General features: G+C 36.3%; 1 protein-coding gene across 3 annotated transcripts in view; it reads left to right on the forward strand.

Moving 5' to 3' along the window:
* Nucleotides 1–20,777, forward strand: part of LOC124124459 — a 136,702-nt gene that overhangs the window by 73,033 nt on the left and 42,892 nt on the right. For 2 of the 3 annotated variants that reach the window (XM_048391317.1, XM_048391319.1), the window contains exons 1-4: nt 7,958–8,687; nt 9,224–9,261; nt 9,695–9,815; nt 10,294–11,065. The exons of the other annotated variant lie outside the window; for it this stretch is intronic. In XM_048391317.1, coding sequence (XP_048247274.1) covers nt 9,701–9,815; nt 10,294–11,065 — 887 coding nt within the window. In that variant the 5' untranslated portion in view covers nt 7,958–8,687; nt 9,224–9,261; nt 9,695–9,700. Of the gene's footprint in view, nt 1–7,957; nt 8,688–9,223; nt 9,262–9,694; nt 9,816–10,293; nt 11,066–20,777 lie in introns of those variants that run through there. 3 annotated transcript variants of the gene reach the window in all.

Raw genomic sequence — 20,777 nt, forward strand, 5'->3', positions numbered from 1 at the left:
GTTTTGCAGTGTATGCACCACGAGGCGCATGATCCTGTACAATGTGGTTGGGCGCATTTTTTGCATGTTGTTATTTTAGACGTACATTTGGAGTTACTCCTTTCGGAGGAGTTATGTGACTCCGAAGGAGTCGGAGAGTCTGGAAGGGGTGTATTTGCTGCAACGATTTGGCGAGTGTCTTGCATTGTAAGGTTGTGGCGGTGTTTCGGGGCGGTGGTTATTTGTTGTTGGTTTTAGTAGAAGTGTTTGGGAAATGGATTAATATAAAGTAAGAATGCTTACTTACTTACTTACTTTGGAGATTTGACGTGCGCTTTCCGACTGATGCGTATTTCGCACACGGGCCCGGCCAGGCCATTTAATGTATTTCCGAAAGGGGCGAAAGTGGTCTGTGCAACCCAAGAGGGAGGTTTAGGGGTTGCTTATATAGAATTTGGGAATTTTGAGAATTGGAATAGATGCCGATGGGGTTGGGGAGGAGAACTAAGGGAGCTGGGTATGGTGGATGTTTGTTTGTTTGTTTATGTGATTTTGATTTGGTAGATTGTAATGTTTTTAGATGCGTTTTATTAGTTCCGTTTTGATTCAGAATACGCCTAAGGCCTTGAAGTTTTCTGGTTTATTTTGTGGGTTTAGTATTGCTTCTAGAGTGAGAGCCTTGTTTGGATTGAGGGTGGTTTGTAATGCGGTTCGATGTGTTAGGTAGTGTGTGCAGTGGATGAGTGCGTGTTCTTGGGTTTCTGGTTGTTTGCAGTGTGAGCAGTTACCTGTAGTGTGTTTTTTAAATTTTTAAGGTGGTTATTTAGGTTGGTGTGTCCTGTTTGGAGTTTAGTGATTCCTCTGTCGATTTCTTTTGATGGATGGAGAATATTTGGTTTGGTTAGTGGTTTGCTGAGCACTTTTTTGATTTGGCTATTTGAGTTTAGATATAGGTTATGCCATTTTTGTAATTTTTTGCTTGTTTACACTTTTAATTTCTGATTTTGAGATGGGTAAGTTTAAGCTTATTTCTGGGATTTTGGGGGATAGCTTAGCTGCTTTATCGGCGTTTTCATTACCGTATATTCCTACGTTGGCGGGTATCCACAAGAAGGTTATTTGTTTGCCTGCCTTAGTTAGATCGCTGGAGCTTTTAAGTATTTGATTTATTAATTTAGGTCGGTTTTTGGTATTTTTGTTTTGGAGGGCTTGCAGTCAACTTAGGGAGTCGGTAAGTATTAGGATTTTTTTTGTGGTTTTTGGATTCTTGATTATGGAGGGCTGAGGCCATGCCCATTAGTTCTGCCGTGAATATTGATTGGTTGTTTTGGAGTCGGAAGGATTGTGTGGTTTTAGTTGGTTGTGTGGTATGGACTCCGAAACCTGTGTGTTTGGAGGTCGGATCTGAGGATCCGTCCGTGTAAATGTGACACCAATTTGGCCAATTTTCGTGTATGTATGCTAGTGTGGTAGTTTTAGCTATGTTTGGGTCGGTTTGTTTATTTATTTGGCTAGCTAGTGTTGTGTCTATTTTGGGTATTTTAAGTTTAGGGGTGAAGATATTGATTGTTTGCAGTTTTGTTTAAGATTTTTAATTTGGTGTTCATTTAGGTAGTTTGTTATTCTTTGGGATATTGGGGTAAGTAAAGGGTGTTTACGAGCTAGAGCTTGTTTTTTTGGGCTGATGTTTTGGTTCATTAAGTTTTGGATGAGAGGGTTTGATTGGGACGCGGCCCAGAAATTTAAGCTTAGCTGTTCCCTGCGTAGACTTAGTGGCATTTCTCCTGTTAAGGCCTGAAGTGAGGTGTAGGAGGTGCCATGTTCGGTGCGTGTAATTAGTTTGAGAGCCTGATATTGTATTGAGTCAAGTTTTTTAGATAGAGAGTTGTTTAGGGTGTTGTATATGGCGCAGCCGTAGTCTAGTTTTGATCTAATTAGTGATATGTAGAGAGAGAGGAGGGTATCTTTGGAGGCTCCCCAGTTAGAGCCAGTTAGGCATCTTAGGGTGTTTAGGTCTTTTCTGCATTTAGTTGTTAGGTTTTGGATGTGAGCATCCCAGGTGAGATGTTCATCGAAAATAAGTCCTAGGAATTTGGTTTGTTTTTGAAATTTGATTGTTTGATTGTTTAGCTGGGGGATTGGGGAGGCGGGTTTCATGTTTTTTTGTTTGAATACTATTCCTGTTGTTTTTTTCTGAGTTAAGGGAGAAGCCCCATTTGTCAGCCCATTGTTATATTTTATTAAGAGATTTTTGGAGTAAATTTTGGACCATTTTCATGCTTTTAGTGCGGATCCAGATGGCTCCATCATCCGCGAATTTTGATGTGTTTACTTTAGGGGATAGGCCCTCGAATAGATCGTTTATCATTATATTGAAGAGGGTGGGGCTGAGGATACTGCCTAGGGACATTGGTCCGATAGATTTTGGTCTAAACCCACGGTTATTTTACGATTGTTTAGGAAGTCCTGGATGTAGTTTATTATCTGACCTTTGAGTCCTATTTTTTTAAGTTTTTGTATTAGCCCATCGTGCCATAGCATGTCGAAAGCTTTAGAGAAGTCTAAGAAGATGCCTGTGGTATATTGTTTATTTAGTTGTCCTGTCTTAATATCTTGTTCTAGTCGGGCGAGGTTATCTAGGGTTGAGCGGCCAGGAGTGAAACCGCTTTGATCTGGGTTTATGATGTTATTTTGGGTTAATGAATGAATGCTATGAGGCTGAGACCATATATATGTACAATGTCATGTAAGAACAACAAAAGTAATAAGATAACAAAAGGTGGAAACTTAACAAGAAAAGCCAACAGATAATTGGCGCTGATAGGTGATTAGCAATAGGTAATGGAAGCCAACACTTTACAGAAATTAGCGCTGATAGTTATCGACTTATTGGCAATGGACAAACGGGAGGCCGGGGGTAATTAGCTCTGATAGGTAAAAGAAAAGAAATAGCAACGGGCAAATGGAAGCCAGCTTGATAATTAGACAAAGATCAAAGCAATAAGTCCAAAGCACTCGGCAGAAAGGTTCTCTGGTCACGGTTCATGGTTGTCTGGTGTCTCCTGAAGTCAATGGCTTCTTGTAGTTTTCTTTGTCGCTAGTTGTTGTTGTTGGTATACAGGACTTTGGTGGATTCCCACATGATGTTATGGTCTTGGTTCTGGAGGATCTGTTTTGAAATAGCGGATTTCAGCTCTAGTTTGTTGACAGAGGTCTGATGTTCTTTGAGTCTGGTGTTGAGGGGTCTGAGGGTTTCTCCAATGTACTGGTGGCCACAGTTGCAGGGGATCTGGTATATACATCCTCTCGTGTTGGCACTTACACTGATTGTGCCTCTGTTATTGGCTTGTAGATGAGTCTTGATGGACTTGTCACTAGAAAAGGTGACATGTATGTTGGCTTTGTTCTTGATGAGGCGGGAAATCTGATGAGTGACAGAGCCTTGATAGGGTATGGTGATTCTGATGGGCAGGTTTGGGTATGGGATCAGAGTTCTTGAGGGTTTTGTGGATGGTTGTGGAGATTAGGTTGGCAGTGTAACTTTGAGGAACGCGAATATTTCCTTGAGATGCTCCAGTTCTCTGTTGAGAGCATCAGGGTGGCAAATGTATTTGGTACGTCGGGTGAGGGTGTCGTTGATGGCCTGTTGTATCTGGGGATAATGGCAGAGAATTTAAAACAGTAAAGTAATGGTGTTTACACGAAAGGGAACATTTTCCAAAACCGGTTTCGAATACCATCAGGCCCTGGCGCCATATTAGATTTGAACTTTTTAATTACATTTTTCAGACAAATGGGTGAAATGAAACACAACAATGGTGACTTTATTTTGTCAACTACATTATTATTATCCTCAATCCATGGTTCCTCGAGTTTGGAGTTGTCGGTTAAAGCCCACAAATGTTCCAAAACCTTTCACTGGAATCCTATGGTGTGTCTGTTCTCATCACTGTCATTGGTGTCATTTAATTGTTTTTCATTAGATTATATTTGAACAGTTTATTTTGCTTTATAATTTATTTTTCTTATCCTTCTCGTTCTTTCTGTCCAAGCCTTTAACTTTGCCTTCAGAGAATCAAGAATTTGATTTAGAATTTTCACTTTTTTTTGTCTTGTTTAGTTGCTTTTAAATTTTTCCAAATTGTCTTTTGGCTTTTTGACATTTTCATTTTTTTAAGCCTATGTGTGGGTCATCAGTGACAACTGATTCAGGGAGTTAAACTGAAGTTTCATGCAAAGGCGCCTGACGAATGTTGCCAGTTAGCTCAACAGGTTCACGGTGAATATATTATTTTAGTCGCCGGAGCTGGTCACGGAAGTTCTGTCAAGTGTGCATACATTAGCATGGTTTTGTCCCAATGTTGCTTGAGTAATATGCCATTTACTAATATGGTATTTCTAGCCACCCTGTAGCCCAGGAAGTGTGGACTTCAGTTGTTGTGTACAAAGGGGGCACGGGTGGCCCACTCGTCTTAAGGCGCCGTGATTTGCTGTGCAGTGTTGCGTCCCTTTGGCACGCCAGATACCTATGACTGTGGGTTCGAATCCCAGTTTTGTTTCCAGGTTTGTCAGCACCATACCCGAAGTGGTAAACGTCTGAGACCTGCATCACTTCGGGCTTTTCTCCCACATTAAGCTGACACGACGCGATATAACTGGAATACTGTTAACAGTGGCGTTAAACCCAACTCACTTACTCACTCACTCACTCACTGTTGTGTACAAGATAATCTTGGATGGGTTCTGTGCTCATCCCAAGTTTGGTTTGTTTGTTTACCGGATGGAGGCTGACTAGACTGCGGAGTTCTGTAACCCAGTTGTGAACTAATTTCAGGGGTTAGCCCTACCTGGGTGATGTTAAAGTGATTAAAATCTTCATATCTAGGCCAACCACGGAGAGGGCAAATCATCAGGCCCTTATTAATATGTACAGATAATAATACAGAAATGCAGCAAAGAGGGTTTTGGTGATCCTGGCAGCCAGACTGGTTAGGCTAATCATCAGCTAAGGGCCCGTGCCACCTCTACACGCAGCCCAGACAGCGAATGGGACTTCTTACAGCAAGCGCTGCCTTATCGAATCCACCCAGAACATTTTCGAAGAGTGCGAAGACTCCTCAACACTGCAGCTTTCTATATTACCCAGGGGGCGGTCGGGTAGCCTGGTGGTTAAGCGTTCGCTCGTCACGCCGAAGACCCGGGTTCGATTCCCGACATGGGTACAATGTGTGAAGCCCATTTCTGGTGTCCCCCGTCGTGATATTGCTGGAATATTGCTAAAAGCGGCGTAAAACCACACTCACTCACTCACTATATTACCCACATTGTCAGAAGTGATGTACACCAAATTCCCGACACAACGCAATAGCTGACAGAAGACAGAAGAACAATGTATTGTAAGATGATGTATCAGCCTGTTCGTACCCTCAGTGGTGACCGACACCTTTTTATCTATCAGGCGTATCGGCAATAACGTCTAGAAATGGAGGTTTGTTAAAGGGTTTAATAACTCTGCCAAGCATATATTTCCTTATCTAATTGGGTTCTACCCACCTGTGGGAGCTGCACGGCGGACCTTAGATTTTTTGCAGGTCTCGGCCAGGTCGGATCCGTATGCTATAAACTGAAACCTTTAGTAAAAAAACATTTTATAAGAACAAAGCAAGGTTTGAGTAAAGAAAACGAGTAATGCTGGAGCCAATGTAATACATTTTCAAATTTAACTGGAAGGTGCTTCCGTTTTTACCTGGAACTGGAGATACGGCGCCATATCCTGTAGCCTGAGGGAATACACAAGCCGGCCCTATGCATCTACAACGGTTGAAATCCAGAACTATATGAAGTTGTCCTGGTTGTTGTCTTTGCGTGACATGGAAGCACGGAATTCAGTCAGAGGTCACGTCTCTAACATCTGACCGGGTCGGGTCATGACACATTTTATACAATGCCCACAGTCACCACCGTACCTGATTGCGGATCCCCGGATAGTATCGACACATGACAGCAACCGCTGTACCCGATTCTAACAAGAACGTATCATATGAAGTTGAACGATGGCGGAGTGAGTGTTTATGATTGAAATCATAATGACGTCAAATATAAGCGGATGTGTCGGTTTGTTTAGTGTTAACAAGGCTTACTGTTGTATTTATTGTGTATCATAAGTGTTATGAAGCGAAGAGTGTTGAATTACTTCAAAGTGTACACTTATGTCATGAGTTAGTCTAGCGTGAATGTGTACAGGTCAGTGTGAGTGAAAATTAATATTTAATGTGTAGGGTATGCTTGATATGCTTGGAAGTGGAATTAGAATTATTAATAATGCTTAATGACATTATAGTTGTACTATAAAAATAACAATACTTCCTTCTTTCACCTGCGCAAGCTAAACGTTTTAAGCTTTATGACGACACACCATAATATCCGAAGCTTAAATAAGCGGTCTGCTTTGTACAACGATGCCATGCTCATATCAAACTGAGCCTGAGTTACGAGTGAAAATAGATTTGTGGAATTTGTTTACTGCCGATTAAGACGTTTTCAACGATTTTGACTGAAACTACGTGTACTTACTCTGGCGTGACAGTAAGTTATTATAATCTTGTTAATTATTGATATCTAATATTCAGCAATATGACTTTTTTGTTCTGTTTAACACTGAAACCTATATGGACGTAACCGGAATTTCATCAGGTTCTGTCATTCTCATTGCAAAACTATCTGCCTATGAACAAACCACGACCACTTCCGTCAAGTTGGTTTTGAATTAAAATACACTGCCTATTTCATTAGGATTTTGTATCGCTAAATTAAGCTCACAGACTACTCAATGAATATCTCCATCATCGTCAGGATATATACTTTCCAATGATATGCAGTATTAGACATCTAGATTTCAAACAAGGCCGCTTCCTTGACTTCACGTCACACATTCGGATGCCTCCAAGTAAGTGTAGAAAAGTCGGAAACTTAGAATACCACCACTTTAACCGATGGCTAGCCAGTGCATATCCCTTTTTGATTTCATGAATGTAGATACTGTCTGATGACAATTTTGTTACACTGTGTGAAGAAATAAGAATATTGAAGCAAGGTTGTTTTCAAACTGCGACTTCTGCACAGTGCGCGACACCGACCGTCAGGTACCGCAAGGGTTTAGTTATCTCGCCCTGTAACTATTCATAAGTTACATATCCTTCTTGTTAGAATATACTATTATGAGGAGATATGGATAAAGAGTCAAATCTTTTTTTCATCGGTTAGATTCTTCTCACATCTTGCTCTTCAACCAAGTGTTACGGGAATAGAAAATCTCTTGAATGTTTCAGACTAAATATACCAAGAGGGCAGGAAGCACTTGAGATCTTCAGAAACATTTCCACACAGTCCAATGTTTTGTGCATGGCCATACATGTCAACTATATACACGGACAAGCACAGGAAAACAGGGAACAAACTAAACGGAAGAAGGGAAAGCGGGCTATCAAAATCAAGGAATTGTTGAAAAATGTCACCGCACTCCGCAATTCTAATTCAGGTCATCTACTGATTCACTTTGTTGGACGAGAAAAAGAAGACACCTTTACTGGGGCCTTTGATGAATTTGCTGATGACAAACTTCAGACTTTACTTCAAGATGGAAGCCTGTTCACTGATGTCTACACGAAACGGTTCTTGAGTGATTATGCCACAGATCTAGACAAACTGCAGAAGAAGCAACAGGGAGTACTTGAAGAGATATCTGGGAAGCTGGAGAAGAAAACCAGGGAACTTCAAGGTCAACAGGAACGGCTGGATAAGCTAAAATTGAAGGCTAAAGAGACACTAGATGAGGAGTTGCTTGATGCCATACTGCTGCAGAGACAAATAGTAGTGGAGACATTAAAGAAAATTGAACAGTTGAAGAACATTGAATTAAAAGAAGAAAAGAAACTGTCCGTGTGTGTTGATAAGGATACAATAAAGGACACACATCAGTATAAAGATTTCCTTGTACTCTATGTTGAAGGGGGTTTTTATCTCACAACATCTGACTCTAAAACCAAAATAGCCCTTGATGAACGAATCATCAGTCCATCTGATCCAACTTTGATAACATTCCTGAAAAACAGAACTCAGTTTAAATCAGTGCATCCTTCTGGACATACATTGGAGGATTTAACCAAACTGCATGAGAGTAGATCAGTTCAATTCAAGGGTTATTTCAAAGGGAAGGAAACAGATGAGAAAATAGTTGGTTTCATGTTCGATGACCACAAACTTCTTGAATACGTTAGTGCATTTACAAAGAACACAGAGGGTGGCACTTACTTTCTTGGCATAGTAGAAAAAGAGCATTTCTTCAATGGAAGTCATTATAAGTCAAAGTTCGTGGAAATACAGCGAGTTCCTATCAGTAGTCAGCAAAATGTAGCAGCTAAATTAAAGGAGGGTGTTGCAAAAGGTGTGTTAATCTGTGACTATGATGGGAATGAAACAAACGATGAGCTAGTGGAGGTATTTTTTATTCCATCTGGAGACAGTGACAAACATGATGCTGACGAGAAGGCACCTGAACATTTTATAATCCAAATATATGTCAAGCCCGTCAGTGGTATGGTGTTCTATGACAAACAAGGACCGCAAGCTTACAGAGTCGAAGGGGACACAGTCTCAACTTTCTCTGTCAAAGAATGGTTCCATGCCGTCATTGAGAACAGCATCGTGAGGTAAACAAATAGATCACAAATAAGTCCAGTAACCATCTCCATATCCTTTTGTACTTTCACTAACATGGTCTTCTTAAAAGATCAATTTTAGGTACAATAAATAGCGACGCTAACTATTTGCTAACTTTACGTGTCATTCTTTTTTTAATTATTTTTGTCAGTTCGATTACAAGATATGAACATATTAAAATATACTGAAATGATTGAACACAGTTCTTTTGCTCTTGCTAAGATGTACATATACACCAGTAAATGTCTCCATATCTTGTACCTTTACTAACATGGTCTGCTTAAAAATACATTTCAGGTAAATCCAATCAAACTCGGTGACATACATATAGTTAATTATATCATACACTTCTGTTCTTCTTTGCACACCATTGCCGACCACATAAAGTGACCGCTTCAGGGAAGAAAAGAATGCTTGCAACAGACACATGTTTGCAATAAGTATGAAATGTATATATAATATCATTAAATGCTAAATGTGTTAAATGTGCAAATTAATCCTCGTAAAACATTTCTTTACATTTCAGACGGGAAATTTACGTATAGAGATACACTTACATAAAAGGTAAAATAACTTTAGAATATCTAAATGAAAATTATGGTTACAGTCACGTGGTCCAAAATACATGATCATGAATACAACCGCTTGAATGGGACCCGTGAAGATGCGGGGTAGAATAGGTCTTCAGCAACCCATGCTTGCGGTAAAAGGCGACTATGCTTGTCGTAAGAGGCGACTAATGGGATCGAGTGGTTAGGCTCGCTGACTTGGTTGATGCATGTCATCGTATCCAAATTACGTGGATCGATGCTCATCATATTAATCACTGGATTGTCTGGTCCAGACTCGATTATTTACAGACCGCCGTCATATATCTGGAATATTGCTGAATGCGGCTTTAAAAAATAAACAAACAAACAAACATTTGGGTAAACTATTTTCTTTCGTTAGTGGCATCTGTGTTTGATATGTCGTCACAGTCATGTCAATGTTTCAGGAAATAATGCAGAACATACCAAGGCGAGAATTGTGCTCAGACAGCAAGGATTTTCGGCGTCCTCGTTTGAAACCAATCACAACCAGCATTTCTGCAATTAAAAGTAAATTTGTGAAGAAAGGTAAATTTAAAATGTTAACTTATTTAACATGAAATACATTGAAATACCATGACAAATTGCCGCATGGCCACAGGATGATTATAGACAATTGTCAGTTGTTGTGCTTTCTAACGTCCAAGGACTGATGATATAATACAAATATTGTGTGTGTGTGTGTGTGTGTGTGTGTGTGTGTGTGTGTGTGTGTGTGTGTGTGTGTGTGTGTGTGTGTGTGTGTTCGTTGTTTAACGCTGCACTCAGCAATATTCCAGCTATATGACGGCGGTCTTAAGTAATTGAGTCTGGACCAGACAATCCAGTGATTGACATCATGAACACCGATCCACGCAATTGGGATCGATGACATGTATCACCCAAGTGAGCGAGCCTGACCATTCGATCCCGTTAGTCGCCTTTTACGACAAGCATGGGTTGCTGAAGACCTATTCTACCCCGGTTCTTCACGGGTCAAATAATACAAATAACTCTAATATTACAGGTATATTAAATCTAGTTCCATCAAGGATACCCGAGCACCTGTTGGATATCAGAGATGCCTTCATTTCACTGCTGAAGACGGACGGAGTTCTGTACCATGAAAGCATTGTTAATGGTGAATATACGAGTGACAAAGACACAACAAGCCTTTTGTGTTTATCAGAATCATTAGCAACATTATTAGATTTCCCTGTGTCGAGGACGCAAGGAAATACGAGATGTGACATCTTCATAGCAATGCCCCATCAACCCCTCATGGTGCTGACTCTGATTGACGATGGCAGTGAAACCGAGGAGATAAGAAATTATAACACCAGTGTGGCAAGAGAAGTGACTTCAAAACTACGCAGGTTTACCAAACGGAGCATCAACGTCATTCATGGAGTCTTGAGTTTGAGTGACCTGACAGACACAGATACGTGCTTCATAAAGTTACAGACAATTGCAGCATTGGCTGCATCCTTTGTTCCCAAGACTTCTCTATTGATGACTCCATCAAAATATGAACACATGATGATGGCCTTCTGGGCAGCTGTTGCTGAGACAAAGTCAATCCTGACAGAGACAGGTGAAGTAGATGACAGTTGTATCAACTTTCTCACCACAGATCAGTGTGTATATCTTGTGGAGAACATAGACAGTAAATATGTTCAGGCACGATGTGAGCCCGGCAGTGGAACCACAACTCTAATGCTGGAGGTGGCCAGGAGGCTGAGCAGACTGGGGGAAACTCTACTGATATGCAACTCACAGGAAGAGAGGGACAGACTCAGGTAGTATGATTTTGTGGCCTTAATTATATGACCACCCAGAACAAACTTTGAGTTGCTCTTTTAGACAATAGTCTGATGACATTCTTAAATATCAGGCGACCATTATTCACTTCAATAGTTTGTTTGTTCGTTTGTTGTTTAACAAGCCATATGACGACGGTCTGTAAATATTCGAGTCCGGACCAGACAATCCAGTGATTGATGCCATGAGCATCGATCCACGCAATTGGGAAAAAAAAGTCAGCGAGCCTGACCAACCGATCCCGTGAGTCGCCTCTTACGACAAACATAGTCGCCTTTTACGGCAAGCATGGGTCGCTGAAGACCTATTCTAACCCGGATCTTCACGGGTCCATTTCAGTAGTAATAACCATTAATTATCAAAGAACATGTCGGTATTTTTAATCTAATTATCATCGAATGGAACTAAAGACAATACATGCACTGGTTACAATAAAGATCTTAGTTAAAATAAGTGCATATTGTGTTTTGACAGCTGCCACAATTGTTGTTTTTAACCACACGCTTATGTTTCATACCTTATAAACCTCCTATATACCAATGGTGTATGTGATTGAATGCCTTTGAAGGTCACAGTCATTCAGTGTGAAATTGGTATCACTTCTCTTTGTGTAAACATTAGGTACTCAACATTAGATACGCCACAATACATGTACTCAACATTAGATAAACCACAATACATGTACGCAACATTAGATAAATCACAATACATGTACGCAACATTTGATAAGACACAATACAGGTATTCAACATTAGATAAGACACAATACATATACTCAACATTAGATAAGACACAATACATGTACTCAACATTAGATAAGACCCAATACATGTACTCAACATTAGATAAGACACAATACAGGTACTCAACATAAGATATGACACAATACGTGTACTCAACATTATATACGACATAATACATGTACTCAACATTATATACGACACAATACATGTACTCAACATTATATACGACACAATACATGTACTCAACATTATATACGACACAATACATGTACTCAACATTAGATACGACACAATACATGTACTCAACATTAGATATGACACAATACATGTACTCAACATTAGATAAAAGACAACACATGTACTCAACATTAGATAAGACACAATACAGGTACTCAACATTAGATAAGACACAATACATGTACTCAACATTAAATCAGACACAATACATGTACTCAACATTAGATAAGACACAATACAGGTACTCAACATTAGATAAGACACAATACATGTACTCAACATTAAATCAGACACAATACATGTACTCAACATTAGATATGACACAATACGTCTACTCAACATTATATACGACATAATACATGTACTCAACATTATATATGACACCATACATGTACTCAACATTATGTACGATACAATACAGGTACTCAACATTATATACGACATAATACATGTACTCAACATTAGATATGACACAATACAGGTACTCAACATTATTTACGACATAATACATGTACTCAACATTAGATATGAGACAATACAGGTACTCAACATTATTTACGACATAATACATGTACTCAACATTAGATATGACACAATACATGTACTCGACAGTATATACAACACAATACATATACTCAACATTATATACGACATAATACATGTACTCAACATTAGATACGACACAATACAGTTACTCAACATTATACACGACATAATTCATGTACTCAACATTAGATATGACACAATACAGGTACTCAACATTATTTACGACATAATACATGTACTCAACATTAGATATGACACAATACATGTACTCGACAGTATATACAACACAATACATATACTCAACATTATATACGACATAATACATGTACTCAACATTAGATACGACACAATACAGTTACTCAACATTATACACGACATAATTCATGTACTCAACATTAGATATGACACAATACAGGTACTCAACATTATTTACGACATAATACATGTACTCAACATTAGATATGACACAATACATGTACTCAAAAGTATATACAACACAATACATATACTCAACATTATATACGACATAATACAGGTACTCAACATTATTTACGACATAATACATGTACTCAACATTAGATATGACACAATACATGTACTCAACAGTATATACAACACAATACATGTACTCAACATTATATACGACACAATACAGGTACTCAACATTAGATAAGACACAATACAGGTACTCAACATTCGATAAGACACAATACATGTACTCAACATTAGATCAGACACAATACATGTACTCAACATTAGATAAGACACAATACAGGTACTCAACATTAGATAAGACACAATAAAGGTACTCAACATTATGTACGACACAATACATGTACTCAACATTATATACGACACAATACATGTACTCAACATTAGATATGACACAATACAGGTACTCAACATTAGATACGACACAATACATGTACACAACATTAGATACGACACAATACATGTACTCAACATTAGATATAACACAATACATGTAATCAACATTAGATATGACACAATACATGTACTCAACATTAGATACGACACAATACATGTACTCAACATTAGATAAGACACAATACATGTATTCAACATTATATACGACATAATACAGGTACTCAACATGAGATACGACACAATACAGGTACTTAAAATTAGATATGGCTAAAAACGTACTCAGCATTAGATATGACACCATGCATGTACTCAACATTAGATCAGACACAATACAGGTACTCAACATTAGATAAGACACAATACATGTACTCAACATTAGATAAGACACAATACATGTACTCAACGTTAGATAAGACACAATACATGTACTCAACATAAGATCTGACACAATACAGGTACTCAACATTATATACGACAAAATACATGTACTCAACATTATATACGACACAATACAGGTACTCACCATTAGATACGACACAATACATCTACTCAACATTAGATATGACACAATACATGTACTCAACATTATATACGACATAATACATGTACTCAACATTATATACGACACCATACATGTACTCAACATTAGATATGACACAATACATGTACTCAACAGTATATACGATACAATACAGGTACTCAACATTATATACGACATAATACATGTACTCAACATTAGATATGACACAATACAGTTACTCAACATTATTTACGACATAATACATGTACTCAACATTAGATATGAAACAATACATGTACTCAACAGTATATACAACACAATACATATACTCAACATTATATACGACATAATACATGTACTCAACATTAGATACGACACAATATAGGTACTCAACATTATATACGACATAATACATGTACTCAACATTATATACGACACAATACATATACTCAACATTATATACGACACAATACATGTACTCAACATTAGATACGACACAATACAGGAACTCAACATTAGATACGACACAATACATGTACTCAACATTAGATATGACACAATACATGCACTCAACATTATATACGACATAATACATGTACTCAACATTATATACGACACAATACATGTACTCAACATTATATACGACACAATACATGCACTCAACATTATGTACGACACAATACATGTACTCAACATTAGATACGACACAATACATGTACTCAACATTAGATATGACACAATACATGTATTCAACGTTAGATATGACACAAAACAGGTACTCAACATTAGATACGACACAATACATGTACTCAACATTAGATACGACACAATACATGTACTCAACATTAGATATGACACAATACATGTACTCAACATTTTATACGACATAATACATGTACTCAACATTAGATACGACACAATACAGGTACTCAACATTATACACGACATAATTCATGTACTCAACATTAGATATGACACAATACAGGTACTCAACATTAGATAAGACACAATATAGGTACTCAACATTATATACGACATAATATATGTACTCAACATTATATACGACACAATACATATACTCAACATTATATACGACACAATACATGTACTCAACATTAGATACGACACAATACAGGAACTCAACATTAGATACGACACAATACATGTACTCAACATTAGATATGACACAATACATGCACTCAACATTATATACGACATAATACATGTACTCAACATTATATACGACACAATACATGTACTCAACATTATATACGACACAATACATGCACTCAACATTATGTACGACACAATACATGTACTCAACATTAGATACGACACAATACATGTACTCAACATTAGATATGACACAATACATGTATTCAACGTTAGATATGACACAAAACAGGTACTCAACATTAGATACGACACAATACATGTACTCAACATTAGATACGACACAATACATGTACTCAACATTAGATATGACACAATACATGTACTCAACATTTTATACGACATAATACATGTACTCAACATTAGATACGACACAATACAGGTACTCAACATTATACACGACATAATTCATGTACTCAACATTAGATATGACACAATACAGGTACTCAACATTATTTACGACATAATACATGTACTCAACATTAGATATGACACAATACATGTACTCAACAGTATATACAACACAATACATATACTCAACATTATATACGACATAATACAGGTACTCAACATTAGATAAGACACAATACAGGTACTCAACATTCGATAAGACACAATACATGTACTCAACATTAGATCAGACACAATACATGTACTCAACATTAGATAAGACACAATACAGGTACTCAACATTAGATAAGACACAATAAAGGTACTCAACATTATGTACGACACAATACATGTACTCAACATTATATACGACACAATACATGTACTCAACATTAGATATGACACAATACAGGTACTCAACATTAGATACGACACAATACATGTACACAACATTAGATACGACACAATACATGTACTCAACATTAGATATGACACAATACATGTAATCAACATTAGATATGACACAATACATGTACTCAACATTAGATACGACACAATACATGTACTCAACATTAGATAAGACACAATACGTGTACTCAACATTGGAAATGACACAATACATGTACTCAACGTTAGATAAGACACAATACATGTACTCAACATTAGATAAGACACAATACAGTTACTCAACATTAGATAAGACACAATACATGTACTCAACATTAGATAAGACACATTACAGGTACTCAACATAAGATATGACACAATACATGTTACTCAACATTAGATAAGACACAATACATGTACTCAACATTAGATACAACATAATACATGTACTCAACATTAGATATGACACAATACGTGTACTCAACATTATATACGACATAATACATGTACTCAACATCATATACGACACAATACATGTACTCCACATTTTATACGACATAATAGATGGAGTCAACATTAGATAGGACATAACACGTGTACTCAACATTATATACGACATAATACAGGTACTCAACATTAGATACGACACAATACATGTACTCAACATTTTATACGACATAATACATGTACTCAACATTAGATAGGACATAATACATGTACTCAACATTATATACGACACAATGCATGTACTCAACATTATATACGACACAATATATGTACTCAACATTATATATGACATAATACAGGTACTCAAGATGCGATACGACACAATACAGGTACTTAACATTAGATATGACTAAAAACGTACTCAGCATTAGATATGACACAATACATGTACTCAACATTATATACAACATAATACATGGACTCCACATTATATACGACACAATACATGTACTCAACATTATATATGACATAATACATATACTCAACATTAGATATGACATAATACATGTACTCTACATTATATACGACACAATGAATGTACACAACATTATATACGACAGAATGCATGTACTCAACATGAGATACGACACAATACAGGTACTTAACATTAGATATGAGTAAAAACTTACTCAGCATTAGATAAGACACCATACATGTACTCAACATTAGATAAGACACAATACAGGTACTCAACATTATATACGACACAATACATGTACTCAGCATTAAATATGACACAATACATGTACTCAACATTATATACGACATGATACATGTACTCAACATTATATACGACACAATACATGTACTCAACATTATATACGACAAAATACATGTACTCAACATTAGATATGACATAATACAGGTACTCAACATTAGATACGACACAATACATGTACTCAACATTTTATACGACATAATACATGTACTCAACATTAGATATGACATAATACATGTACTCAACATTATATACGACACAATACATGTACTCAACATTAGATACGACACAATACATGTACTCAACATAAGATATGACACAATACAGGTACTCAACATTATATACGACAAAATACATGTACTCAACATTATATACGACACAATACAGGTACTCACCATTAGATACGACACAATACATGTACTCAACATTAGATATGACACAATACATGTACTCAACATTATATACGACATAATACATGTACTCAACATTATATACGACACCATACATGTACTCAACATTAGATATGACACAATACATGTACTCAACAGTATATACGATACAATACAGGTACTCAACATTATATCCGACATAATACATGTACTCAACATTAGATATGACACAATACAGTTACTCAACATTATTTACGACATAATACATGTACTCAACATTAGATATGAAACAATACATGTACTCAACAGTATATACAACACAATACATATACTCAACATTATATACGACATAATACATGTACTCAACATTAGATACGACACAATATAGGTACTCAACATTATATACGACATAATATATGTACTCAACATTATATACGACACAATACATATACTCAACATTATATACGACACAATACATGTACTCAACATTAGATACGACACAATACAGGAACTCAACATTAGATACGACACAATACATGTACTCAACATTAGATATGACACAATACATGCACTCAACATTATATACGACATAATACATGTACTCAACATTATATACGACACAATACATGTACTCAACATTATATACGACACAATACATGCACTCAACATTATGTACGACACAATACATGTACTCAACATTAGATACGACACAATACATGTACTCAACATTAGATATGACACAATACATGTATTCAACGTTAGATATGACACAAAACAGGTACTCAACATTAGATACGACACAATACATGTACTCAACATTAGATACGACACAATACATGTACTCAACATTAGATATGACACAATACATGTACTCAACATTTTATACGACATAATACATGTACTCAACATTAGATACGACACAATACAGGTACTCAACATTATACACGACATAATTCATGTACTCAACATTAGATATGACACAATACAGGTACTCAACATTATTTACGACATAATACATGTACTCAACATTAGATATGACACAATACATGTACTCAACAGTATATACAACACAATACATATACTCAACATTATATACGACATAATACAGGTACTCAACATTAGATAAGACACAATACAGGTACTCAACATTCGATAAGACACAATACATGTACTCAACATTAGATCAGACACAATACATGTACTCAACATTAGATAAGACACAATACAGGTACTCAACATTAGATAAGACACAATAAAGGTACTCAACATTATGTACGACACAATACATGTACTCAACATTATATACGACACAATACATGTACTCAACATTAGATATGACACAATACAGGTACTCAACATTAGATACGACACAATACATGTACACAACATTAGATACGACACAATACATGTACTCAACATTAGATATGACACAATACATGTAATCAACATTAGATATGACACAATACATGTACTCAACATTAGATACGACACAATACATGTACTCAACATTAGATAAGACACAATACGTGTACTCAACATTGGATATGACACAATACATGTACTCAACGTTAGATAAGACACAATACATGTACTCAACATTAGATAAGACACAATACAGTTACTCAACATTAGATAAGACACAATACATGTACTCAACATTAGATAAGACACAATACAGGTACTCAACATAAGATATGACACTATACATGTTACTCAACATTAGATAAGACACAATACATGTACTCAACATTAGATACAACATAATACATGTACTCAACATTAGATATGACACAATACGTGTACTCAACATTATATACGACATAATACATGTACTCAACATCATATACGACACAATACATGTACTCCACATTTTATACGACATAATAGATGGAGTCAACATTAGATAGGACATAACACGTGTACTCAACATTATATACGACATAATACAGGTACTCAACATTAGATACGACACAATACATGTACTCAACATTTTATACGACATAATACATGTACTCAACATTAGATAGGACATAATACATGTACTCAACATTATATACGACACAATGCATGTACTCAACATTATATACGACACAATATATGTACTCAACATTATATATGACATAATACAGGTACTCAAGATGCGATACGACACAATACAGGTACTTAACATTAGATATGACTAAAAACGTACTCAGCATTAGATATGACACAATACATGTACTCAACATTATATACAACATAATACATGGACTCCACATTATATACGACACAATACATGTACTCAACATTATATATGACATAATACATATACTCAACATTAGATATGACATAATACATGTACTCTACATTATATACGACACAATGAATGTACACAACATTATATACGACAGAATGCATGTACTCAACATGAGATACGACACAATACAGGTACTTAACATTAGATATGAGTAAAAACTTACTCAGCATTAGATAAGACACCATACATGTACTCAACATTAGATAAGACACAATACATGTACTCAACATTATATACGACACAATACATGTACTCAGCATTAAATATGACACAATACATGTACTCAACATTATATACGACATGATACATGTACTCAACATTATATACGACACAATACATGTACTCAACATTATATACGACAAAATACATGTACTCAACATTAGATATGACATAATACAGGTACTCAACATTAGATACGACACAATACATGTACTCAACATTTTATACGACATAATACATGTACTCAACATTAGATATGACATAATACATGTACTCAACATTATATACGACACAATACATGTACTCAACATTAGATACGACACAATACATGTACTCAACATTAGATACGACACAATACATGTACTCAACATTAGATAAGACACAATACAGGTACTCAACATTAGATAAGACACAATACATGTAGTCAACATTAGATACGACACAATACATGTACTCAACATTAGATAAGACACAATACAGGCACTCAACATTAGATAAGACACAATACAGGTACTCAACATTAGATAAGACACAATACAGGTACTCAACATTAGATAAGACACAATACAGGTACTCAACATTATGTAAGACACAATACATGTACTCAACATTAGATAAGACACAATACGTGTACTCAACATTAGATAAGACACAATACATGTACTCAACGTTAGATA

The sequence above is a fragment of the Haliotis rufescens genome, unplaced genomic scaffold (assembly GCF_023055435.1).
Source record: "Haliotis rufescens isolate VD_foot unplaced genomic scaffold, xgHalRufe1.0.p SCAF_9, whole genome shotgun sequence".
NCBI lineage: Eukaryota > Metazoa > Mollusca > Gastropoda > Lepetellida > Haliotidae > Haliotis > Haliotis rufescens.